Here is a 27403-nt window from a genome sequence, read left to right on the forward strand (position 1 = left end):
GAGCGTGGATACGAAGCAGTTGCTTTTTGCCTCACTGGCATACAAACAGTTAGGGGGGAAATAGAAGTGCTAGCACAGAGTGCATACAGTGATAAATTTTTCTTGTGTTTTAGTTTAAAAGTTGGACTCCATCTATTTTAAATGCAAGCAGGTTATATAATTTAAGAAATGAAAAAAATGAGGCTACTGGACATTATGGAAAGCAACTGGCATCTATGTTTAGGTGAAACTAAACTTTAAAATCAGTCTGTCTCCTGTCATGCAAAGAACAGGAATTAAACAAGTAGCACAACATTGTTCTACTCAACAGGTGAGAAATAATAACAATGTTTCCATCAACTTTCAAGTAATGTTCATTTTAACATTATTTGTTCTCTTTAATATGTTCTTTTCCAGTTCTCTGTCCTATTATCTTGATTTTAATCATTCTATATCTTTCATGGGCCTGTGGTACGTGACATTGATCCCATTCAAATCAGTGTCAAACAATGGTGCAGAATAAAGGCCTTCATCTCTGGCACTTCAGTATTTACATAAATATACATTACCCAATTTAACCAAAAGCAGAATAATATGTATTCTCTGTTTGTTAATATGATCTTGATTATAACAGGGTATGCTATTTTGAAATTCTAAATAAACTGGGAAGTTAATGATAAGATTTTGTTTTTTTCTACATCATTACTGCCTCTTCTGAGACGGCCAAAGAAGGGGAAAAATAATGGGAATCAAAATATCATTCTAGTCACTACATAATTTTTCCATTGTTGGAAAACAAAAGTCATACAGCAGTTGCCTGCTGATAACTCCTCCAACACATTTTAAAGTACGACATGCATTATGTGCAACTCACTGCTGGTTTTGTGTTACTTTTATCAAGAGCATTTAATTCCTGTTAATTGTAAACACCTAGTCCCAGTGTTAGGTTAGCTGTCTTGAGCTAGTCCCCATGGTCAGGTTTTGGCAGAGAGATACAATGGGTCATCTTCTGTTTATGGCTTGGATGACTCTGCTCTGGAGACATGGAAAGAGAGATGCTATTTGTCACAATCCCATCAGTTCTTTTGGAGCCAACTCCTTCCCCAAAAGAGAGGTACATCTTTAAGTAGTCTGCAGCTACTTGACACGTTTATGCCATTTAAAAAGAAAAAAAAAAGAAAAAAGAAAAGAAAAAAAAAAAGAAGAGGTCTTCAGTCATTTTCTGTCTGACCTGGCATGGATGTTAAAATGAAGGGAGATGACTTTCCTTCCCCTTTACTCTTAAAATGTCGGGTCTCGGGTGTGGACTTTAAGGGCTGAAGTAACAAGGAAAGGGAAAAGAAACCCTCCTGTTAGCACTGTTTGAAGTGGCACTTCTCTTTCTTGTTAATATGATTCAGCCGAGTCAATGCAGGCCGGCGATTTCCCCTTCCTTACCTCTCCATTCAAATCAGGACTGTCCCTGAGGGATCATTTTCATTAGGTAAAAGATAGGTGAGGGAATGAACAGACCAATTAGACTCCAGATCCTTTAGCCTGAGAAAGCTCATAAAAAAAGGAACAGGGATTAAGTTTACAATGTGTGGTTTGTAACAAGGTCACCATGTTCTGCACTACTTACTAATGGGACCATATTTTACAAGGAAATTTTGCAGTAAGGTTTGTATTTGGAGGACTAAATCAAAAAATGCAGCTTTTCTTTTGATTCAGGTAGCTTGTGCCTCTTTTGACTTCCCAGCTTATTTCTTGAAGGGAACAGGCAGATGATAGAAATAAACACAAGAAACTCTTTCTGTGGGATTGTGTAAATCAAAAGTCAATTGAAAACTATTGCGCAAACCCAAATAAGTATTAGAGATATTATTACAGATCTATAAAACTTAATAATGTTTCTGTAATGATGGCTGAGAGGAGAAAAATTCTCAAAGACCTGACTGAAAGAGCCAAAATGAAATACAATTCCATCTTTCATGTTTTTAGCAAGATAATTTTGGTTCAGTGTTGACTAATACAGAATAATAGGAATAAAATATGCTGCCTCAGTCTCTGCATTATTGGCTTTACATTATTGGTCCTGACAGCTGGCTTTTAAAATGCAGTAAATATTGGGCAATGCTATTCTGTTAAGACAAGCCACTTCATCAACCATATTTCCAAATCACGCTTTATTTTCAAAATGTGTTTAATTTCTCTATATACGGCAAAGCAGCCCGCTGCAAAATTGACCTGCAAGAGTGCCCTCTACTGCATGTATTTAGGAAAGGAAAATAAAGCAAGTTCCTTAAAAATAAAATACTTACGTACTGAGACCAGCAGTTCTCTCAGCGTCCACTGGACATTGAACTAAAGGATGGTATATACATACAGACATATATCAACCTTACCTTCATCTAAAGAGCTGGATACCACTAGGGAATAATAATTTAAAATACATATGAAATTTGCAAAAACTGTTTCATGGTTCTAAATGAAATTAGCCATGTCTTTGCATACCAATGATGGTCTATGTTTTTAGGATGGAGAGTTATTAGGGGAGTTAACAACCTATGCTGTACTGCCCTGCTGCCACACTTTTCTCTTTGCTGCCAGGAGGAATCTATAACAATAAGAAATTCTGCTTATAGATATGTTTTCTCAGTCCTTAATCTCTCATGGTCCCTCATTTCTCCCTTTAGTTATACTTCTTGCAAATGATTAAGAAGATATTTCACCAGTGCAGTCTCATAGGAATGGAAAATGACAGGTTACAAATGCGTCATGAAAGCAATTCTACAGCAAGACACAACTTCTCAAGTAGACCTATACTTTTGAAGTCTTCCCCCGTTTTATTTTTTCTCAGTCTGAATTTGGGCCAGCCTAATGCTGACTTTTGTGACGGATCAAACACCTGCAACTTCTGTTGAGCACAGTGGCTCTTATTGCTCAGTCCCTCGGGGATAAGAAAACTGCTTCTCAAATCACTGGTATAAATTAACAGTTTAAACTTCTTGAGTCACTTTTGAAATGCCCTGATTTGTACAATGAAGTCTATGTTTTGCCAGCAGTATCTGTGGAGCCATAATTTCATTCTTAAAGTCTCAGCTTATGTCATGATGAGCCACACTGAAAGCAATTGAACTGGACCTCATTGCATGATCAAAGGTATTCCATCTTAGCCCTCTGAAATCAAAGATGGTGCTTGAATACCTTAGGACATTTTTGAGTATGTCGCTAGGGCAGAGTAGAGATAGCTAGTAAACAACGTTTTCCAAAGCAACATAATCAGTTACCAAAAGTTCTTTAAACAAAATAGAAACAACACAAGCAGGCATTTCTGTAGTACACAGTGCATATATGGCCTTGCATATATTTCAGCAATGAATTTTGTGTCTATGGATTTGTTCCCACATCTGAAACTTTCCCTTAAAGAAACCCTTGTTGATAATTTACAACTTCTAAGGATGATATCTCTGTAATTGCTTTCCCTTTGCTTCATACCTGTAAATCTTGTATCTTGTGCTAAATCCCTGTCGACTTCTGTCCACAAAATCTGTGTATTCCTGTGAGCGATGGAAGGGTCCCTTATCAGAGAGGAGCCAGTCGAAGGGGCTTGTGGCATGCTGATCCGAAACAGCAGCAACTGCTAAAACCCAGCAATGAAGACTCAGTGCTATCCACTCCCATAGAGCCATCAGAGAGAACAATTCAGCACCAGCACTGCAGCGCCATATCATGCTTCCACTGGGGACTTAGAGCCTTCATTCTCTTAGCTTTCCCTCAACACCTAGACAAAATACACAGTCAATTAGATAAGCATACACTAGGCATCCCTTGGAAGTAGAAACAAGTTTCCTTTGTTTCAGCTTAAAGAGATAGTGGCCTCTACTTTATTACATTTTACATTAGCACAAACCCCACTAGGCTAGTTAACAGTGGAGTGTTTCAGTACTTCAAATGCTGTGAAACTAATGTCTTCATTAACATCATCAGTGATAATATTTACTGTTGAAGGGAAACTTTCACAAATTGTCAGGGGAGGGATTGTTGGGTTTTTTCCAATAATGCTAGTCATTAATGAAAAATATGCAACACAAGAATTATTGCCTGTTAGCATCAGTACAAAATCATTCAGCAATGTCTATGCATAAGGTCGTAGTTCAGATACTGGACAGAAAACAGATGAGATTCAGAAGACTCAGAATGCTTTCTTTTTTTATGTCTTTGGAAAAGTCACTTAATGGCTTGTCTTCACTATAAACGTAGTTAACAGACTCATGTTATTCCGTTCAAACTAGCGTAGCTGGACGGAGTGACTGCATTGTTCAATAGCACCGGAACTACCCACAGTGATGAGTTCAATGCGTTATTCAAGCTCCAGACACTGCAATTTTGAGTAGCCCTAACAGCAACACTTGACTTTCAGTCCAATTCACTCCAATCCAATGGATTAGCCCAGAAACACTATTAAAATGGAGCCTAAACAATTGTTTGGGTGCCCAAACAAAAATCAAGTATTAACCATAGCCTCATGTAGGAACTCAGTGAAGACAAGCCACAGTTTCTCTCTGTAACTCAGTCCCATACCTGGGAAATATATCCTGTTCAGATTTTGTGAAAACATCTATGCAAGAGCATGAAGTTCTCAGAAATACTGAAATTACAAAAGTCATGTAGATTCCTAAATATATAGAAACAATCAGTTCTAATTTTCTGTGTGTGGTAAAACTGCACAGACTTAATTAAAATAAATTAATGTGAGAGCTTTCATTTTTTAGCTGATAAATTTACAGGGAAAAACATTTTTTAATTCACATTCACTCAAACCAGCACTCATCATGACATTTTTACAGTGACCCTTGCTATGACCCCTTGCTATGATTTTTTTTTACTCGGTGGGAAATTTTACTTTACCATCAATAATTTAATTTGTAAGTGTACCCTAAATGAAGTATGCTTCCAATGGAACGGTTCTGCAACAACACACTCAGTACCACCCGTCCATTATAATGGAAATGGTGTAGCTGAATAAATATGCTCTGTGCATATATTTGAGGTATGAATATTCAGAAGAGTCTTTTGTATAAATTATAAACATATCGGCTGCAGGAAGTTAACTGCCTCCAGAAGAGCATGGAAGTTCGTATGAACCAACACGAATTTACAGTTTGAGAATATAATAATCTGTCTATACAACCAGAAAAATAGTCAAGGGTTTTTGTCTTCTTAGGCACAAATGTAACTGTTTGTAACATGATTTGGACCTGATCCTGCAAACAGTAAATGCATAAGTAATCTCACTGAAAAAAAAGACCCTATTCATATATTTCATGCTGAGCATATGCCAAAGCACTGAGTTGTAACCGCAAACAGTTAAAATGACGCAGTGGTTTACAATCATAAAACACACACTGCATGAATTTTATAAATCCTTTTGAAATGAGATTCCAGGAGTCCACAACAAAAATCTCTCTAACTTTTATTTATACTCTTGAGCAAACACTTACATGCAAAAAGCCTGCAGATCTGTGTATGCTGTATGAAGTTTCAATATCATCTCCCTAGATTGGTGCTTTCTTTTTTTCACAGGTTGAAGGTCATATATGTGAGTTTACACTATTGTGTAACCTTCATCATATCATATGAAAAAGCATGCACAGATCTGAAGCAAAACTGAAAATCAATAAATTGCTCTCCTGGCCCATAAAAGCCATGATGGTCATTTGGTTGCCATTTCCTCTTAAAAATTAGCTCACTGTAAATGAAGAAGACGTGTCAGTCACTTCCAGACAAGATCAGCTTTTGCATCACAACAGAGTGAAAATCCACAGATTTTTTCTATCTCTCTCCATATTACCAATCAGGGAAAAATATATTGCACAGCGTACTCATTCCCCTCCATCATCCTTTCCGTAGACTAGGAAGACCCTGGGCATAATTTCTTGACATTACATGAAGCTACAAAGAGCATAATGAGAATTCTAATTTTCATACCTACTGCTAGCTAAGACATAAGGTTCTATTTTTCCTAAACTATATTTTCTATTGAAAAAAAACATGTAATGTTTTAAATTACATGAGGTAGGAGCTTATTTTTTTGGGGTACTTATTAACACTAAAGTGTTTCAGGCCATTAAACTGTAATGATGACTAATTGAGTCCCTTTTGAATTCAAAATGTTAACATTAGGATTGAAAAATGAATTACTCTGTATATGTAGCATCTTCACAAAACTAGACCAAATGAGCACTTGAAAAGAAATAGTGATGTGCCCTGCTCTATGCTTGCTTTAATGCTACACCTCATGGCATGTCATAAATTAACCACTGGCAAAATACCTTGAGAGAACCTGTGTAGTTACAGAAGAAAATAATATCCTTGTTTTAAAGATATATGAAGTTATTTTCCAAAAAAAAGTACAAACATACAGCTTGTCCTTAAGGAGAGTAAAATAATGTGTGCATTTCTAACTGATAACTTATTCACTTGTCTGTATTGTCCAGTCATTGTAGAATCAGTCTGCATAGCAGTAATTCTCGCAACACGCTTCAGAAGTAAACTTTTGCCTCAATTTAACAAACAAGGAACTGAAGCATCAAAAGATCAAGGCTAAGATTTTTTTTTTAAGCTGTTAGAGGGATTTAACATGTGTATTTCCTATTAAAAGAAAATTTAGAAAACTCCAGCCTACAGGTTACAGTGTGAAAAATATCTCAAAATTTTAAATACTCAGATTCTCTAATGAATGCAAATGCCCTGACAGTATTTTTCAAATACTGTTGTAGGCATGTGGAACATATAAAGGTTATAGTTACAACAGCCATCACAGAACTCCAGGGAGGAATAATCATCTGAATTAAATTTGTGGTAGAGCACCTGCTGGTTTCAGGGTGGGATGTGAGAACTGAAAAATAAATGAACACCTGTTAAGTAAGAGAGCTGGTGTACTTTAAAGTGAAGAAGACACTCTGTAGAGAAGACATCTTCAAATAAAACTGTCATGTCAACATGCTCCCTCTTTGAAGTGCTACCTTAAGAAGACAATTATCAGGTATAGATGCTCAGCAGAATTACTTTCTGTTATCCCCAGGGTTTCACCCAGCTACCACTTGCAAATTCTAATAAGTTTTCAGTCCTTCCTTTTCTAAATTCTGAGGTTAGAGAGAGTTCAAGAAGCATAAAGGGCTAAATACTTCTCTGTTAGAAATCTATTGCCTCCTCTGTCTCCACCATAACTGGTGTTAATGCAGAATGAATTTGACTCAGCATCTTCTGGAAATACCATAGCTAAATCTCTTCAGGTGCAACCATCCAGCCAATTCCTTATCCACTGAGTGGTCCATCTGTCAAATCCACGTCTCACCAATTTAGAGACAAGGATGTCACGCGGGACAGTGTCAAATGCTTTGCTGAAATCCAGGCAGATGATGTCTGTTGCTCTACCCTTACCACCAATGCTGTAACACCATTGTAGAAGGCCACCAAATTTGTCAGGCGCAATTTGCCCTTAGTGAAGCCATGTTGTCTGCCATGGGTAGTTTATGAACTCACTAAGTTACTCTATCCAAAATAGTACAAACTGAAGTGTCTGCTTTATTTGTGGGTTGAGCTCTCTTGCTTACAGAACATTAATTGATAAGTCATGAATATTAATATATGCAGAATAATATAGGGTCTGCCCAGATGTTTGGACAGGAATGTTCCAGAAACAGCAAATCAATAACTTTAGATCCTTTTTAAAATGGAAACAGTATAAAAATTTCTCAGGGAAAAAAGAAAAAAAAATGAAATCTATGGTAACCTAATTGCACGTAACCTTTTTTTTTTTTGTTCTTCTAAAAGAAAGTGAGAGTCATGTATACAACAGATATGCTAATATACAGTAAAGATATAGCTACTAAACAGATTGCTACTGGTTCGCTAGTGAAGTAAATTTTTATATAAAAGTCAATAAAGTTGATATTAGGCATCATCAGTATCTTTTTTGGGCTACATCTACACCTGCAGTTCTCAAGAATCAAAATAAAATAACTGTACACTAAATGTACAGATACTTTTAATAAGATCGGGGGGAACGGTTCAGTATTTCTCTCTATTACGCAAGTCTGGGAGGAGCTGTGGCCTTGGTCTGAGATGTTCTCTTACACATGGAAAAACGGCCTTGAAATCTCTTTTAGCGTCACAAAAATGAGCACAGCCTTGCCTCCATCATCCCCTCTTTCTCTTTGCGTCTCACAGAGATCTCCTTCCGACAGCTGAAATGCAGGTGGCCAGGATGGATCTCTCTGAAGCCCTTTGGTTTTTATGCTCGCTAGAATTCCACAAAAATACTGAGAAGTCCCAGCTCTCCATGAAAAGTTGAGAATCCTCTATGCTGAAGTGGGATTCTCCTGGCTGTAACTTCCCATAATGGTGAAATAAAAATTTAGGATTGTTATTCTCAGATATGTCCTTTCAAAGGAAAGTAATAAATAACTTATCGGGAACACTCTGTTCATCTCACCACAAGTTAGAAACTTTAATGTCTCTAAGATGGCGCTTTTTTATGCACAACACAAAGCCTAGTTTTCTTTGAACTAATAAAATAATTAATAAGTACATGTATATATGTGTGTGTGTATATATCCCTTTAAAAACAAATAAGGAAAAAATCCAAGAACAGATGGACTGAATACAACCAATTCTGTTCATAGGTAGTTGTTAGATTTCAGTAAGATCATAATTTTATCATTTAAGAGGTTTTTAGTACTCCATCCCTCCATTCACTTATAAGCTGTAGGGATTTCAAAGTTACTACTTTTTGTAAAGTAGGTATAACAGGGTACACTTGACACTTCTTTTAGATTGCACATCATGGAAAACAGGAATGAAGTAAATCCTTTATTTTCTAACTATTACACAAAATTCTCAGGAATGCTACCAGTGACTTCAAATTTTTTAAAGGCTTTTTTTAAAGGCATTTGGACACTGAAAAATTGGAAGAAATTTTGCATAAAGAATAAAGCAATAGCCTGAGTCTCAGAGATTACTCTTATCTGCTATAAGACCCTGGATTTATCACTTTATGTCTCTTTGCTTTCACTTCCTCATCTGAAGTGTAATGATCATGTTGTCCACCTTTGTAAAGCACCATAGTACCTACTCATAAGAACTCATTATAATCCGTGATTTTTTTTTTTCAAAAAGACACTTTTCTCATGTTAACAACAGTAAATGAATAAGACCTAGGGAGGCATGTGTCCTTCAAATTCTCACACAGTCCAGTGTAAATGAAACAGCCATGAAGCTGGTGACGTGCTGTGGAAGAAAAGTGCAGAAAGTGCTGCAATCAGTATCAGCTACAGAGGAGGAAGGTATAGCAGAGAGCAAAAGAGCATCTCACTTGTGCTCTGCTCTGCTCTGAGCCACCGCATCCATTCTGTTCTTCAGAGGAAGATACCCAAATCCACAGAATAAACTTTACCCAGCTGGACTTCCAGAAAGAAAGCAAAAGGACTCATGAACTCATCGCAATTTCAGTTTTCCTCCCTCAATGAGAGAATCTATTCCTACAAGGAACACGCTGAGGAGAAGAAACTTGCTGTGAGGGCCTTGAGTGCACAGACAGGCCTCGATAGGCCTGACCACGTGAGGCCTCCAACCACCTCTGAGGCCGGACCAGCGGCTTCTGGACCTTCAGTCCCTGCCTGGGTGTGGTGTGACTGCCCCAGACCCCTCATGGGCTCCCTAGCTGGGCCTTGGGCCTGGCTACACACCTCTTTACCTGGAGGCCGCTGTGCCACAGCTCGACTCCTGGCTTGGCTGCAGGCGCTGGCAGCTTTAGCCCTCATTCTGCGCTTGTGAGCCAGGAGGAGCTGTGCTCCCTCACCACATAAAATCAGAGTGTGTGGTTTATGAAAGCACATGAGGTGCCTGGATGCCTCAAAAGTGAATTGTATAAGCGCATAACAGAGAAAGAGAGAGAAATTCACGCAGTCTTCACGGCGTCCTCACCAGTGGAGGCCTCACCGGGCTCCTCATCTTCAAACGCGGTCGGGTATCTAAGTCCTCAGCACATAACATCCAGCAGCCACACAAGGAGCCGGCTAGCAGCTCGGTTTTGGGAGGCTTTTCGAAGCCGGGAAAAGCGGCAAGGCCGGGCCGGTACCCGGCAGCTCCTGCGGGCGGAGAGAGCTGAGGAGGCGCGGGCGGAGCCAGCACCCCCGGCGGCAGACCTGAACGAGGCGGGTCGGGACCACTGACCCCCCTCATACAAGAAGCACTGAGCGCGCTCAGGAAGTCACCAGCAAGCGCCACGAAAAGGCCGGGCAAAAAGGGCGGGCAAAAAGGGCGGGCGAAAAACAGGGCACGGCACAACGGCCCTGTCGCAGCCGTTGGCACGGGAGAGCGCTGAAAGACTGCCGCCTCGGCCAGGGAGTCAGGGTATCCACTCGGAAGAAGACCATGGCATCTGTGAGCTCTGCGCCCACCAGCTCTGACGCAGCTTCCCAGACGGAGTTCCTGTGGGAACGCGCTGCCACACAGACATCACGCTGCGGGGTGTGCCCTGCTCTTATGTGCCGGATGGCAGCGGTGGGCACGCCTGTGGGAGATGGGCCCAGGTAGAGGATCTCGTCCGCTTAGCGATGGAGCTCAGGGAGGAGGCAAGCAGGCTGAGGGCCATCAGGGAATGAGGCAGAGGGATAGCGGCTTGGAGTCGCACACAGCCTCCTGTGATAGAAACCAGGCAGGCGGAACCCCTGCTACAGACAACTCCCTGTCCTCTCTCCACCTGACTGAATGTGGTAACTTGGAGGACAATGGCAAGAAGTTCCTGCCCGGCGCAACAGGCGCCGCAGTCGTGACTGCCCAGCGACTACCCCACCTTGCCAGATGCCACTGTGTAACAGGTGCAGTGCTCTGCAAGAGAACCTGGACAATGAAGAGCATGATAGTCCTTCCACCTTGGAGGTGTCAGCGAGGTCTAGTCAGACCACCCCCCGCATCAAAACCTCTGTGGTAAAGAACAAAAGACGGGTCGCTGTCATTGGTGACTCGCTACTGAAGGGAGCAGAAGGCCCGACATGCAGACCAGACCCGCTACATAGGGAGGTCTGCCGCCTCCCTGGAGCCCAGGTCAAGGACATGAAGAGGAAGCTTCCTTCCCTGGTAAGGCCCTCAGATTATTACCCCGTTTTGATCTTTCAGGTAGGCAGTGACGAGGTAGTGAGAAGTCCGAGGGAAATGAAGAGAGATTTCAGGACCTTGGGATGACTGGTCAAGGGATCAGGAGCGCAAGTTGTGTCTTCCTCTATCCCCCCAGTTGCGAGGAATGATGAGGGGGTAAATAGGAGGAGCCAGCAGATCAATGCCTGGCTCCGAGCCTGGTGCTACTGACAGGACTTCGGGTTCTTTCACCATGGCCTGATTTACAAGACGCCAGGCCTGCTGATGACGGGCTTGCAGGGGGAAAAGGGTTCTAGGACAAGAGTTATCAGGCCTCGTTGAGAGAGCTTTAAACTAGATTTGAAGAGGGGGTGGGGATGCTGCTGGGCCTGCCTGTGAGGTGCCTGGGTGTAGTAGCTCAGCACTTGTGGGGGAGTGTGACAGTGTTTTTGAGAACCAGAAGGCCTACCACCCCTCCAGGGTGAAAACTACACACACAGCTCCTGCTCTGAAATGCTTATACACCAATGCATGCAGCATGGGGAATAAACAGAAAGAGCTGGAGATCTGTGTGCAGTCGCATTTCCATTACTGAGACGTGGTGGGATAGCTCACATGACTGGAACACTATCATGGATGGCTATGTTTCAGGAATGACAGGCCAGCGAGGCGTGGTGGTGGAGTTGCTCTTTATGTGAGACAGCATCTGGAATGTTTCGAGCTCTCCCTAGGGGTGGATGAAGAGAGAGTTGAGAGCTTGTGCGTAAGGATTAAGGGGCAGGCAAATATGAGAGACACTGTTGTGGGTGTTTATTACAGGCTGCCTGATCAGGATGGGGAAGCCGATGGGGAAGCCGATCAGGTTGGGGGCAGCCTTGGCTGTAGTGATCACAAGAAGATGGAGTTCAGGATCATGGGTAGTATGCACAAAACAAGTGGGATTGCAACCTTGGACTTCAGGAGGGTTAACTTTGACCTCTTCAAGAAACTGCTTGGAGAGATCCTGTGGGCTAGGGCTCTGGAAGGTAGAGGGGATCAAGAGAGCTGGTTGGTATTCAAATACCACTTTCTCCAGGCTCAGGATTGGTGCATCCCTAAGAGGAAGGAATAGAAAAGAACAGCATAGGCAGAGTTTCTGATCCAGTTTTTCATCATGTACAAGCTGACATGTATCACTGTGACATACAGCTTTGCATACTGGAGCATTTGAGTTTGTAGAAAATCCTAACAGGAGACAGATGTCTAGAAGCTTACATTCCAGCTCACTGGAATTTTTTAAAACTCAATGTTTAACTTTTAAAATGTTCAATATTTTCTCTTATGATAATTTCATTGAGTGTGTGTTAATAGCAATTAAGTAGGTCCTTAGGATTTGCAAAGAGCACACCCTAAAACTAAATATTAAACTATCACTGGAAAGTTGTGAAGTACGAGTTCTAGTAGTATGTCTCCTTTTAACCCATAGCTGTTAGTCCCCAGACAGTTCTTGGGACCAATTTGTCAGCCAAGTATTAGCAGGCTATGGAAAGAGTGTCCATACTAAGTCAGATGTAAGCTAGCTATATCCAGTACACCACATCAGAGTAACAAACAGCTCTTACCTGTTTAATTTCATCCTTCTACTAGTTTTAAAACCCAGGGGTGCTTCAGTTGTTGCCATCTAGAATGGGAGGAAGCAGCAACTTAGAGACTGTACACTAAGACTTTGGTTCTAGGTTTTCAAGTCTAAAGAACAATCCAAATATAACTGATTATTCTCTAATGCAGAAGGACTCCTATCAGGCTAAAATGAGATGGGGTGGGAGGAAACTTTGCTCACCAACAGTTAGTTGAACTGAAGAAGATTCAGTTTATAGAAGGAGAGTACTTGGAGTACACCTTGAAGTATAGCTCTGATTTTACTGTATAACCATTGACAAGTCCCTTAACCTTCTTTAATTATAGTTTCTGTTCATAAGATCAGGAAAGGAAGGTATTGTGGAGCCTGAACAACTAACGTTTCTAGAGTACTTTCAAATCATTGGATGACAAAAATGTCCTAAAATAAAAAGGAAGATGTTCACTCTACTAATAGAGTGGCTGACTATATTTGTTGCTGCTTAAAATTTCTGTTTCTGGATATTCTGCAACAAATGTTCAGAGAATGGTGGAGAGGAAAGTAATTGTCGGTCTCGGGCAAAAACAGAAGTTTCTTTGAAGCTGTTGAAGTGCTAATATTGTTTGTACAATAATGAAGAGAAAAAATAATGCTGTGTAGCTGTTCTCTGGTCTTAAGAAGCAGCAATGAACTCTATCGACTGTAATGTGGACATATATACAAAATTCAGCTTACAGTCCAGTTTCATAGACCTCCATCCCTTCAGATATTACCTAACCTAATCCATAGTCGTGTTTGTGTTTCAAAATGTTATCACAAAAAAAAAATGAGGCTTTTTATTTTTAAGAATGAATTTCTTAGTTTAGGAGCTCTGGCTCAGGCATGGGACATAGCCCTGGGATTTTAGCTAAGTGATATCTGATCAAGGATTTACACTCTTCTTGATGTTATTTTCCATGTGAAAATGAGTGGTTACAGTTTAGACCAGTAGTTAGAAATAATCTCCATAAAGACCTAATAGCATGAGGTTTTTCTTTGTGTGTACTTTTCTGGATACTTTACAATAAGAATGGATTATTTTATATATTTTGTTTCTTAACATTGATATCTAATAGAAGGGTAATGTTTTTGTTTTGCTCTGCTATTATGACTTTCAGACTAAGGTGCTCCAGAGCTCATATCATATTGTACAGTTGATTACAGATTGTGTAGCCGGTTTTCAGCTGGTGTATATAGATGGTTAAAACTCCTTTCAGGTTCCTAAGCTTAAACCTATTTATGGTAGCAGAAAAAGGAAAAAAAAAAAAAAGAACTTACACCACCACTGTCCTCCTGTGAGAAACAACTTATCTGTTGTGCAAGCTCCCTAGACAGGACTCTCAGAGGATTCAGGAGACCATGGCTCTACATCTGATCCTACTGTAAACTGTTGCGTGACTTTTCATAAGTCCCTTTGCCGCAACATTCTAAGCCTGTAGCAAGTATATGGGCAATAGCCAGATCCTCTTAAATGTTCATGTTATAGCTATTAATTTTTTATAGTGAAAGCAGGGACTTTATGGCTGACTGAGCAAAGATTCAAGCTTCAGCAAGCCAGTCTGGACCTAATTGCATCTCAGGATGGATAATATACAAAGCTTGATTGTACAAGTAATTATTATGTCATGTGTACTGGGCAGCCTGCTGTGTCCTATAAATATAACACCAAAGCTTCCTTGTAAGTCTTGATTTTTGACAAATTTGGAATAAGTTACTAAATTAGAGAGACAAAAACCCTGTCTGCTAAAAGATGTCTTTCTTGCGAACATCATGTTACAAGGGGAGAAAGTCTGTGTTTTAGAGTTTCATCACAAATTACAATCTCCCTTACTGTTTTAATTTAGCTACATCACAGTCTAAAACCATGTTATTACAAAATTATCACTATTTCTTGTAACTCATAGAAAAACACATTCTGATTTAATAGAAAGGTGCTAAGCTAATGCTGAAAAGCTTTAAACTTCCAGCTAGTCTATTTTCAGTGCAGGATGAGAGACACCTAGTCCATTTATTAGAGATTACAGATCACCGCAGTCTCTCTAAGTATGAGGAACATAGGTTTTCTTTATTATAGCCTCTTTTTTTCTTCTCCAGAAAGACTGCGGGAAAGAAAATATTCTAGACATTGCCTAGCCAAAACAAAACAGTAGGAAGAAATTAAGCTGTTTTATAAGTAAGACTACCTTTCAAAAAAAGGCACTACTGTCTCTTCAACTAATGTGAATCAATCTAGTAAACGCATGCTAAGTCATATCTTAAAGGGTACTTTAGTAAGTTAGTAAAGCTTTTACTTTTTAAGCCAATGAGTCCGATTCATATACCACAGGAGCAGTGATTAAGAGAACATCATCAGCTCATGGCCACCCCCAACTAATAGCTGTATGTGAAATAAATTCAGTCTCCAGAGGCTGGCAGCAGGATGAGTCTCCACTTGCATAAACATTGCTGCTTTACATAAACAAGCGTCTTCATTAGAAATGTTGGTACAATACTAAGGAATAAGGTGATTAATCTGAGAAATACTGAGCATCTACACATTCTCAAGGAACAGAGGTGGGTATCAGCCCTGCCCTGTAGATCAGATGGCAGTTCAGGATGGAAGAACAAAAGGTTCTGACATTCTGATTGCGCTGTTTTGAATCTTTCCTGTAAGTAAATACAAGGGCTGATATGATCACTGTCAAGATGCTAAAGTACATGTATGTCTATAAACTACACGTATGTAAAACTTCGTGTTCAAAATTCAGCAATTCTAACATTTAGGGCTGCACATTAAGTACAAAGCAAACAAAAAAAAATTATGGAAGATAAAATTTGTTGTAATAAATAGTTGTTCTGTCTGTCCTCCAAACTGCTAATGAGTAGGGATCAATAATGTTTTAGGTGAAAAATAGCTAATTAAAAATATACTTTTGGGCTGACCCTTCAATCCACAATGCCATTTTTCAGCATGCAGTGGTACTTTTCACCAGTGATCTTAAGCTTCCTTAAAAATTGAAATTTCGGTAGAGAAGGGGGGGGAAGATGAAGAAGAAAAGTATTTATAATGGATTTTAATAATTCCATTAGACTTTGGAGTGGTCATCCATATTCAGTTAACCAGGTGTTTTTTGTTATTTCCAATAGATTTATAAGCACTGAAAGAGCTAAATTAGCTCTGCAGAGTTCTCAGTAGCCATGAATAATATGGGATTAAAGGTATAAAGTAGTGCTCTGATTCCCCAGATTTAAATCCTTTACTTGGCCATGTATAATAAATACCTTAGAAACCACTTTTCTCATTAATCAAGTGCCGGTAGATGTGGTAGTGAAGGTGTTACTGCAAATTAGCAGAATTTTCTGATCACCATTAATGTAACTGCTATGGTATAGGTATCTAACTGATGAGCCTGAGGTTCTCACCTCATTAGAAGAGAAACCACTACAGTTTAATAGCCTTCATTTAGCTAACAGTATATATTGCCTGGTCAATCTTCTTTTGAAGGTGGAAGAAAATCTGTGGCCTTTGTGAGAGGTTCATTATTTAAACATGAAAAGCTTTGACATGGCAGAAAGTGTCCTTCTTTCCTCTTGTCAGCGCGTTATTTTGTGGCACAGAGAACAAGTGGAGACTTTGAACAGGAGACAGGGAAAAGGCTGTGCTAAATAATGAATCACATGGTATGATCCAGGGCAAAGGAATAATTGTACGTAGCATGTGTGTGGAGGGATGAATGGGTGGATATGTGTAGTATATACCATACATATTTGTATCTGTGTATGCATGTGTGTATACAAACTATGTTTATGTATGCACACTTACTGTGGCACATATAAATGATTACTTTCGGAGCTAGAAGGCCAAATGATTCGCATTCTAGCTTTCAGCAGTATGAAGACTTGAGTCACAAAGTACTGAATGCCTGCAGATCAGCGGGGCATTTCAGAAAATGGAGCTCTCTTAATATTGCTGAACTTCATATAGGAAAATGTTGATTTGTGAATTATGATAGCATACTGAGACCTAGAACAACATAAGATCAGGTGAAAAATCCTTCAGTTCTTTAGTATTTTGATGCTCTTTGACTCAAGATAAGCAAAGCCTTACATTGCTCAGCATGCAGCATGTAACTTCATGATGCTGACTTTTTTTTTTCCCCTAATACTGAAGTTAATCTTGATTCCAAGTTATTATCTTGGAAATTGATCTTGCTTTCACTGAAGTTAATAGCAATGCTCTGAGCTCCTTTAATTGTGCGAGATCAGGCCATCACTGAACAGCAGACATATTGAACAATAGGAAAACAATGCTACGACGAGAATGTGGTTGCAATTTTATTTTAAAAAAATGCTCTCTCTTTTGAGGATATAGGATGAGATCAAGAAGAAAAGTAAGATAACTTCCCCATAAAATGAGTAGCTGTAAGTTACTACCTGCAGCAGTCAAACAGGGTGGTTTTCTTTAATGCGACCTTTCTGAAAGAGTATTTTGGCTCTATTTGTCAAAAATGTATTTCTGGTGATTTTACTCCCATGTGGTTACTAGTGTTTCAGGAATGGAAAAAAAATAATAAAAAGATCAGTGTCTACTTCTCATTTTGAGGAGAGACGAAGCTTTGGGAGGAATAAGAAAGGGCTACACTAGGCATACGTGACAGCTAGAAAACACTTAATGTTTCCAGAAAGTATCATCTAATGCTTCCCACCACTCCCTTTTTCTTCTGAGCAAAAACTTAGGTTAATTGATTGATCTTCCAATTTTCCATTTAGATTTTCAAAAATTGCTGAATAAGAAAGCTTGCTGGTAAAAAGGGCTTTATTTTGTTTTCAATAGGTGTTGCATTTTCCTGTTGAAATCTCAAGCAAGAAATGTCTTAGACTGATTACAGTCAGATATGATCACCCAGTTTCAAATTAATCCAAATGAAATAAAACTATTTTAGCCCCATAAATCATTGACTCTACCTGGGACTGAGAGGAGTGAAAAGTCCCTGCAATCTATGTGACTAAAGAAATAACTTTTCAGACACGCATTGGTGTAAACAATGAGTAGACTTCAGTTCTTCACAATAGCATTCAGGCAGTAGTAGAAAAAAACGGGAAAGGATGGGATGGGGTGATTACATCACTCAAAGATCCTCAAGTTGTTTTGTTGGCTTGTTGTCCAAATGCTGCCTTCTGCAGCGAGATCTGTAAAATGTTCAGCTGCTTGTTTTCATGTTTCCTAGTTAACGTTTTCACTCACAGTGTTTCAGCATTTCATGAACAAGCACCCCAAACACAGTAACTCTGGTGAACTCAGCGTCTGCTGGGAAAGCTGGCTCTCACTGGAGGTGGATCAGCTTACTGAAAATACAACAGACCTTTTTATTTTTTTCCTCCCCCACTTAAATCATGTATGTGTTTTAGAAAGAAAAAAATGGTTGAAGGTCAGAATTTGTAGGTAGTTTCTTTATGGACCTCTGATAATTAGCACTGCAACGGCATCTAAGACTATGGTTCTGTTGCTATGCTTGGATACAGAGAGGAAGAGATACAAGTCAAATGTTTCTATTCTGAAAGCTAGGTCTTATGGTAAAGTTGGCAGAGCACCTATTTAAAATGAGTAACTCCTTGTACGGTTGGAGTTGAGCATTGACAGCAGTCTGTAAAGCCTGATATCTAAATGGATTGCTCCTCCTAAGTTATGTCTTATATCTTGTAAATGTAAGTAGGGCCACTATAGCTTTATCTCTGTATACTTAATGTGTCAGAGTCACTCATCTTTGAAAATACGCTCTATTAGGTTTTGACTTCACTTCTTTTTATAGCATTCTCTTGTGTTGCCATATTTAAATAAAGTTAGACGTGGGCTTTTCTAGGAAATAAGTTATTTTTGTTTCTTCTCTCAGACTTGCTTGTCAGATACACGTCTCTGAATTACCCTCTATAGTTTTTTTTTCAAAATCAGGTCTGTCTCACACTGGCCTTCACTTGATATGGATCCATGACTGATTTTGATTCTATAATAGAACATCCTTCACTTATCCCACACATTACATTTTTCTGCCAGTCATTAATTTAATTTAGTTCACATGCATACACTTGTTAATCTCTACAAGAAATTGTTACAACTTGAAACTGATGTCATCTTTCAGAAGAATTCCCAAACAGTAAATCATACCATATTCCAATTTCTTCCCACTCTGCACTACACAATGTAACCCTTAAGGAAAGGTACACAGAAAATGTACTTGAATTCGGAAGTGAACCATAATACAGATTGCTGGTAACAAAGCCCTTACCTTTTTAAATGCATGGTGCTCCGCAAGTAGCACAGAAACCGTAGCCCAAAAAAGCAGGTCTCCTGTCTTCTGATATACCGTGACAGTTTACACCCTATTTTTTTTACCTCGCTTTTTGCACCATGCTACATATAGTTCATGCTTCTGTTGCCTAGGATTGGCTGGTGCATCGATGAGGCACACACAGGACTCATGCTTAGAGCACCCTGCAACCCTCCATTAACCCTTTACGGCCGAGTCTCTCCTCCTCCCCGCTGCGGGCAGCCTTGGCGAGCCTGCACAGTCGGGTGGCTTCTGGGCTGGAGTGGAGCAGGTGCCCCCTCCCTTGGAGGTTTGATTTCTCCTTTTTCCCTACAAAGTGGCAGGCAAGGAGATGGAAGCAGCCAGCTACCCTCTCCTGCTGAGGCTGGTGAGAGGCTGGGGGTTCCGGCAGCCCGGTGTTGCTGACCAGTTGAAGGAGCTCACTTCGCCCGGAGCCCTTCCTGATGCTGCGGGGAGCCCCCCACCAGCCTCTCCCCTTCCCTCCGCCCCTTCCCCGTGGGACCTCGTCCCGGGGACACGCACAACTTGAAGGAATGGTGCAAGGTGTAAGGCTAAGTCTGGGCGGATGATCCAGCAGGCTGGACGTTGACATGCATATTTAAAGGTGTTTCCTCTGCCAGAGCCCCCTCCCTGGGTATCCGCCTGCCACAGCCAATATTTGAAGTTAGGGAATTAACTCCCGGTCAAAAGGGAGTTCCAAAGCCACGCAGCTCCAGGGTAGATCAAGGTAGCAGAGGAGGTGGAGGTAATCCTTGATAGTGAAGCCAGACACAGACAGGGAGGCTGGACACCTAGATGACGGGAAGAGGGCTGTTTGGGACCATTCCCTCACGAATGGGCCATGGAGCTTGGGAGGTATTTACACACTAGCAGCCTTTCATAGCAAAAAGCAAAAGAACCAACAAAAGCATAGCAAAAATCCGCCAGGCTAGTGCCTGGCATTTCTGGTTTTTTCCGAGTCATCCAGCCCAATGTAAGCAGAGGGTATCCTCTGGTCGGGGGGAGATGAGCACTGGAAATGAACCATCAAGGCTAATGGGAATCTTCTCTATTAAGCATACCTCCCGCTTTCTTGTTGCAATTGCCCATTAAGCTTACATTAATTGCATTGATTTATTTGATGTTGGTATGCAAAGGATTTGGTGTGTCTGTCCACCCTGCCTTCTGCTGAGTGTAGAAACGCCACCCGGTCCAACCTGTGTCAGTTTTACTACCCAGGCACCGTTTTACTGCCATCCATCACAGTGACTGTGAACTAAACAACGCCACTGCCCTCATCCTGTGTGCTACCATCTCCCACTCCGTCGGCACAGAGGGAATTACAGAGTACTCTTAAATCCGGGAAATATTCTGCTGATGGGCACATAAATCTCTTCTGCAGAGCACTATCATTTAACTAGCACGGTGAGGTGATGCTCACCGGGTGAGCTATTCCCACGGCGAGTTAATCCCTCAGGAATTCCTGTTGGGTTTTTTTTCCCCAAGGGTTTTTTGGGTTTTGTTGTGTTTTTTTGTTTTGTGGTGGGTTTGGGTGTTTTTGGTTGCTTGATTGGTTTTTTAGGATTAAAAATCAGGTAAAGCTTTTGAAACGCTCTTACGTAGGTAATCCTCTATACCTAGGAAGGGAAAGGGAGTATGACTGCTCGGAAACTTTCCTGAGCAGCCCGGTGCGGGAGGATCGCAGCAGCGTCAGAGGGCGGTAATTCAGGAAAAGTGGCTGGGATTTGGTTAATTACCCCCGTCCCGAATGCAGGGTCCCGGGGCAGGAGGAGGCAGGTCAGCAATGATGGTAATGGGAAAACCCTCCTAGAGGACAGACTCCAGGAGAAAGATGCTTAGCTGTAAGGAAGAGAAGTAGACATGGGGGGGGTGGGTCGGGGGGTGAATCGAGCTGCTGAGAGAAGAGAGGAGCTGGAGGAAGGATGAATTTTGGATCCCACGCTTGAAGGGCTTTTTCACTCCCCCTTTCCCGACGTCAGTCAGCAATTTGGAGGCGGGAGTGGGGGGGTGGAGGGAAGAGGTGGGGGGGAGCACTCTCAGGAGCATGGTATTGAAGGGGACGTTGGTCTTTTCTGTCCTCTGCTTGCCACCAGGCAATAAATTCAGATCTCGTGTATTTCTCACTGGCATCTCTACCTGCTTGTAAGCCTTTTAACACCTTCCTTGTGATCTCTGCACGTACTGCTTTGGAGACATGACTGCACACACACACACTCATCCTGCACACCAAATGACAGAGTTAAATGGAGCCCAGTCAATACCTCCCCGTGAGAAGTAACATGTTCCAACCCTACCTTCTGCTATTGAACGTGGGTTGATCTCTGTGGCTAATTAGAGACACAGAAATACTGGAAGTATTAGCCACAAATAGCACTCTGAAGGCACTCGTCCTTTTTTTAACAAAAAGTGTTTATTTCCCTTGGTCCTCTTCTCTTTCAAAGTAAAACATCCCCTACTTGATTGAAAAGATATTCTACGCTTCAAAACGCGGCAGGTAGATAAATATATAAGCATACGTTTTGTGAAGGCGACACCTCCCTCCTACCCTGCATTCCTCAGGCCGTTAAAAACACAGGTATTCCCGCAAATAGTAATAAAGAAGATCAGGAGGCGCGATGGGATTCAGGAATGCGGGCAGGGCGTGAAGAGAGAGCAGGCGGCGGGCGGGCAAGAGGCGGCTGCTCCCCCCGCGCCGGCCGCAGCCCGCCCCGCATCCCCTGCCCACGCATCCCGCTGCGATGTCACCTTCCAGCGCAAGCGACAGGACAGATTTAATTAGGGTCTGGAAATCTGGAAATCCTTTCCTATCCCTTCTGGAGAATTACTACCCCCCCCGCCTCCTCCCCCCCCCGCCCCCCCCCCAATCCAATCCAAGCTTCTGCAGGGGATGAGAAAGAGTAATGAACTTTTCCACCTTATCTCCCCACACAGACTTCCAGACACTCCTTTTGACACGCTCGCGACTCCCTTAACCACTAGCGATTTCTGTCCATCTTCTTACACGGGGAGAAGCCCTTACACAGCCCTTCCAGCATCCATGCCAGCAGCTGTATCTGCAAGGATTAAACTAGGGAACGTAGCAGGTACAGCGCCTGACGAAAACATTAATAAAACGTGATGAATAAGCAGTGGAATGGTAAAGACTCCGCGAGTGAGACTGCGGTGCGGATTGCAACTTAGCGCCCAGAGCGGCGACTAACGTACGGAAGCGATGTGGGCAAGCAGGGTCGGTGCTTTATAATTTCTTCGAGTTCAGAAAGTGGAGCCAGGCAGGCTACTGAAAGGTTCAGAAGGAAGGCGAGGCAATTGAGACGTTGCTTTTTCTTTTTTCTTCTTCTGTTTGTTTTTTTTTTTTAATGTCCTTTTTGTGGAAAACACGCAATCGGAACGTGAAAATAAAACCCACTTACCGGATGAAATTGCAGGAGGCGAAGCGGCTGTGAGCAAAATGCATCCCGACTCCAAGCATATAGTCCAGCATCTTCGGCTTCAGGCTAGGGCAGGGCTTTGCGTGGTGGTGGGACTTTGGAAAACCATCAGCGGTTTCTGTGTGGCGCAGCAGCAAGTACCACAAACCATTCACACCGTGTGTGCCAAGGCGTGTGTGTGTGTGTAGGGGAGAGAGAGACTCAAGACCCAAAGAAATGGGGGGGTGGGGGAGTGGGAGGAGGAGGAGAGAGGGAAGGAAATCCGAATAGCAAGAGGAGTTGCGGGGAAGGGATAGGATTTGCCGAGGTTGGGGTGGGTTGTTTTTTTGGTGGTGATGGTAGTGATCCTCAAGGAAAGAATAACAAATTGTGGAATCTCAACAGCGGGCGGCAGGAGAGGGGTTTTGCCAAGCCATGTGGAGGAGAGACGAGGCTGCACCGGGAAGTGGGAGGCTGTAGCGAGCCGAGGCGGTCCGGAGAGGGACGGGAGAGGCGCTCATCCCACCAGCCGCGGCGGAGGGGCGGGCCGGGGCTCCGGGGAGGGGACACCGGCCGAGTCCCGGGGCTGCCCGCTCCACAGAGCTCCCTGCGCCGGGCTCGGGATTTGCAGGACTTGGCCAGTCTCCCTCGGGGGTAGGGGGGGGGGTGGGGTGTTGGAGGAGGGCGGGAGAGGAGGGGAACCGCCTGCGGGGGGCCGCGAAGCAGGGGGCGGACGGCGGCGGCTTCGCCGGGGTACGCGACACAGCCGGGGGCGCACGGCACGACCCGGAGGGGGGGCGGGGGGGGGGGCTGCTGGATTGCGCGGCACCCGCTCCTCCTCCTCCTCCTCCTCCTCCTTCTCCACCCGCAATCCAGCGAGCCACAGCGGCGGTATCGACCGGGTAAGAGGACCCCCGCTCCCAGCCTCTCCCCCTACCCGCGGCTAAGCCTTTGTTTCAGATTTTTTTTTTTTTTTTTTTTTTTTTGCGCAGACAGGTTTCCCCGGAGCTGTCTCTCCCAGCCGGCGCCTGCCTGCTCGCCCGGCCGTGGCCCCCTCATCCTCCCCGGTCCTGGCCGGGGCTCGCTGACTGTCCCCGGCGGGGAAAGGCGGCGTCGAGAGCCCTTGCGCGGGGAACCGGCTTCTCGGACCGAGGCGGGGAGGAGGACATCGCGGTGATAAACAGTTGCGGGGTGGTGGCAGAGGAATGGGCGGAAATGTTCCTGCTGATCACCCGTGCCCCCCTCCCTGCTCTCGGTAAGCGAAGCATCCCCCCTTCATCCTCCCCTTCCCGGCGCTTCTAAGCTCTCTGTATGGAAATCACGAGCCTGGGCTCGGTGGAAAAATATCCCTTGTCCTCGCATAGCGGCTCAGAGTGTGTGCTGAATTTCAAGGTGTGTGTGGGAGGAGGAGGCAGCGCCAGCATTTATGCAGCTTAGTGTCGTCGTACCCCCCCCCACCTCTCCTGGTCCCGCTCCTACATATGTGCTGTAAGCAGACACGCACGTTTATGGCTAATAAAAACGTATTTCCCTGTGTATAGGTAGGCATAACTAATTTGGTACCAGTAAACTGAAAGCCAGTCCATGGCAGGGAACAGCCTGCAGAGCAACAAGAAGCTTTGGCATCCCTGCAGGCAAGGAAGGTAGCCTGGCTGTGTTCACACCATGCTTCCCAGGATCAATAAGCAGTGACCATATAGACCATCTGATGTATACATTGGACAATATGGAGTGACCACCAGTATTGCACCAGCACTTTTCCAATGTGCTACACGCAGTCCTCAAAAGAGACTGTCATTTCTGTTGAGCTTTTTGATCAAGAAGGTTTCTGTCTTCTCTCAATTGTCTCTCTAAGCACCAGTGTGAAGTGTTCAGGTACATTTGCCAGTATGGCAGCTTTATGTTTTCACAATTGGTTGCAAGAGGTTCAGCAACTGCAGAAACCCAGGATTCCTCTGGCATCACATTGGTTTGTTCCTGTCAGCATGTTTAATCATTTCTATACTAAAGAATTAGGGAGTGATCTGATCTTAGCAATGATTTAGCCTGCTCTGGTTTTTATTGTCTTTTTCTTTAGAGAGGAGGGAAGAAAAGGAGTGAAGGAAGGATGTTATGTTTAGTAAAGAAAAAAAATGCAGTGTCCATTTCAAGTGTAGTAGTTCTTAAATATGTAGGCATATGTATGATTCATTATGCAGTTATAGAAGTGAAAGGCATACCATCTTGCCTCTTTGCCTCAGAATACAATTTATCTTCCAGCAACAAGTAGCTCAAGCTCCTCTCCCCCTCTTCTCTTCCCCTCTGCCTTCAGCCCATCCTGACAAACTGCCAGTTACAAAGGTCAGCCTGTTTATGTAAAGATCACTGTGTTTCTTAACAAAGACTGCTGCACATCAAGCCTGCAATGACTATCAAATATACTTTTGGATTCAAGACAATAAGGGCACTGTCCATTTTCTAGAACTGATAAAATCCCAGAGAAAACAAAAGACAAAGAAACAGCGTGTGTGGATGGGATAGATCAACAGTGCCAGGGTGCACGTGGGCAGCAATATCTTCATAGCAGTGTTTCTTACTGCAAATGCTAGCAAGATCCAATGTACCTTTATGTGTGTTTGTGTGTGTTGAATACACAAAAAGAGATTTGCTGATAAGCTAATGTTTTTCTGCTCTTCTCTTTAGGTTTCTTGCTAGCCCTAATGGTGACCTAGGCTTAAATTGTTCTGTGGCTGCTTCACACCAAAGGTAGCTTAAATCAGACAAGAAGAATTTTGAGTCTGACCAACCCGACCCTCCCAATAAACGAGAAGAGGTTGACTTCACTAGGCTTTGGCTCAGACCCTTCACAATTAGGTTCAAGTTTCATTTCATAGCATCCACAGGTGCAGTGGACATAGTCTGATCTTTATCTCACTGTGCTCCCTTTCCCACCCTGCCAACTTCTTTAATCTAGAGAGCAGTACAACTTTGTTTCCTCAACTAGTATCACCTTTTCTGGTCCTTTCCCACTTTAAATGTAATAAACATCTTCTGGTATTATTCACTTGTGTATATATGTCCAATACCTAAACATTAAAAAGAGTTACCCTGCAGTAACAACACAGATCTTCCACTGTGGTCAATTCCAAGACCTAATTGCCACCACAGTTCCATTTTAGTCCTAAAAATAGTCCTGCAGCAGAGGTAAAGTGTTGTAGAGAACTATGATGCCTTTTGTTCAGTAGTGTTAATAACCTATGGCCTCAGAATATAATATTACAAAATCTCATCATAGGGCAGAATAATGAAATTGTAAACAATGGAACAAACTGCACGTGAATGGGGCAGAGACTTATACCACCCACTGAAAATGCTAAATCCAAACTTGGGACCCAGTCTTAACTGAGGAGCTGCACAGCATCCTGTGCGAGGGGAGAGGCACATCAAGTCTTCCTATCCTAAAAGCCTTGTGGCCCTGAATTACAGGCCATTAGATTCCTTTGTCCTGTAAATCTGCATTAAATAGCAGTGTATATCTGTGTTGGTAAATACACATTTTAACAGCATATCCCATAACGTATTTTTTTTTAACTTCATATAATCAGCCTTTTGACCCTTTTTCTTCCAGAACCTGCTGCACGCTTCTCTTTAGCTACTGAAAAATGTATGTAATTTATTAAGTCAGTTCAGCAGTTACCCTTAGTTTGCAACAGGCAAACCTATTATACAAACAATACTGTCACGTTCTTAAGTGCCTTCCTTCTCCTCGTTATAATGAATTCTCTGCATGCTACTCTGCTGTAAATTCTCCATCTAAAAATTCCATTCACTGCATGTTTTGTCAGGGGAAACTGTACTTGACCTTTGAAGCAGTTGGGAGGAGCAAAATGATAACCTACTAAAGTGCCTTGCCCTTAACCGAAATTATGGCGAAATAATTAAAGTCAGAGCAAAAAGGCTTAAACTTTGGGCTCCTTATGTTCTTAGTGTTTTTGCTTCTGTGAGTTTTTTTTAGAAGTCCAATTTGAATTTCAAATTTGCATATTCAGCTAGAAAACATAGGGAATGCTTAATTGCCCATGTCCAGTGTTCATATTTTGCTTTGAAAACAACGTGTCACATATTTCTGGGTTTCGTTTCCAGTTACTATTTGCATCCATAAATTGAACTGCATATCTAAACAAGTCCTGTATTTGCTCATTATAGAAACAAATATGCTGTATTTAGAATTTTGCTTTATACACATATCAGAGAAACATGGAATCACCAAACAGCCCAGGTTTGGAAGGGACTTCAAAAGATCAGTTGGTCCAAGCTTTCGTGGGGAAGGGAGCCTAGATTAAATTATCTAGCACCTTGTCCAGTCACATCCATCAATGGAGACTTTTGGGAGGTTGTTCTAGTGAATGATTGTTCTTACTTTAAAAAAAATTCTTTCTTGTGTTGAGATTAAACTTCTCCCACTGCAGCTTGTACCTGTTGCCCCTTGTCTTCTCCATGTAGTTCCTTGTGAAGAGGAACTTCAAGAACTGCTTCTTTCTTGAATTGCAGGGACCAGAACTGGACACAGTACTCCAGGTGCAGCATGACAAGCAACGAGTAGAATGGGGTGATCATATCTCTGTCTCTCTTAGTAGTCCCTGCAGATGCAACCCAGGACCCCATTTGCCTTTGTTGCTGCAGTGGCACACTGCTGGCTCATGTTCAGCTTGTTGTCCACCAACAACATATTTCGACCTATACATTTTTGCTTTTTAATAGAGACATGACTCAGTTGAATAAAATTATATCTGCTGACCTTTTCTTTAAGAGGAGATTATTTTTAGGATTTTCTACCATTTCACTTACAGGGAATGAACTAGTACTGTAGAATTTCTTTAATTTCTCACAAAAAACTAGATCAAAGAAATACAGCATTACCAATGATTGCGTACTCACTTGCCCTGTCCTTTGGCAGCAGAGGACAAACTTAAAGG

The 27403-nt window shown here is 42.3% G+C and overlaps 2 protein-coding genes across 5 annotated transcripts in view; one reads left to right on the top strand and one right to left on the bottom strand.

Moving 5' to 3' along the window:
- The window catches only part of BRINP3 (BMP/retinoic acid inducible neural specific 3), a 205093-nt gene extending 182053 nt beyond the window's left edge, over positions 1-23040 (bottom strand). The window contains exons 1-3 of one of the 4 annotated variants that reach the window (XM_063344804.1): positions 22452-23040; positions 12702-12760; positions 3457-3742 (exon numbers count right to left, since the gene is read on the bottom strand). In XM_063344804.1, the coding sequence (XP_063200874.1) occupies positions 3457-3692 (236 nt within the window). In that variant the 5' untranslated portion in view covers positions 3693-3742; positions 12702-12760; positions 22452-23040. Of the gene's footprint in view, positions 1-3456; positions 3743-12701; positions 12761-18999; positions 19127-22451 lie in introns of those variants that run through there. The other 3 variants (XM_063344805.1, XM_063344806.1, XM_063344803.1) reach the window with 3 other exon arrangements.
- Positions 10547-26972, top strand: LOC134519635 (uncharacterized). The gene is made up of 5 exons (XM_063344062.1): positions 10547-10844; positions 20644-20740; positions 23129-23350; positions 23441-23703; positions 25131-26972. The coding sequence occupies exons 1-5, from the start codon at positions 10547-10549 to the stop codon at positions 25157-25159; spliced, it is 909 nt and encodes a 302-aa protein (XP_063200132.1). The 3' UTR covers positions 25160-26972.
- Positions 26973-27403: the final 431 nt, after the last annotated feature.

The sequence above is a fragment of the Chroicocephalus ridibundus genome, chromosome 8 (genome assembly GCF_963924245.1).
Source record: "Chroicocephalus ridibundus chromosome 8, bChrRid1.1, whole genome shotgun sequence".
NCBI classification, from domain to species: Eukaryota; Metazoa; Chordata; class Aves; order Charadriiformes; family Laridae; genus Chroicocephalus; species Chroicocephalus ridibundus.

What these genes read in the sequence shown, in the direction of transcription:
- LOC134519635 (XM_063344062.1), top strand. Translation starts at nt 10,547, where the DNA reads ATGGGCCCAGGTAGAGGATCTCGTCCGCTTAGCGATGGAGCTCAGGGA. An exon ending in ACAGCGGCGGTATCGACCGG is followed by an intron (nt 23,351 to 23,440) that starts GTAAGAGGACCC and finishes TTTTTTGCGCAG; the next exon opens with ACAGGTTTCCCCGGAGCTGT. An exon ending in TGCCCCCCTCCCTGCTCTCG is followed by an intron (nt 23,704 to 25,130) that starts GTAAGCGAAGCA and finishes TCTTCTCTTTAG; the next exon opens with GTTTCTTGCTAGCCCTAATG.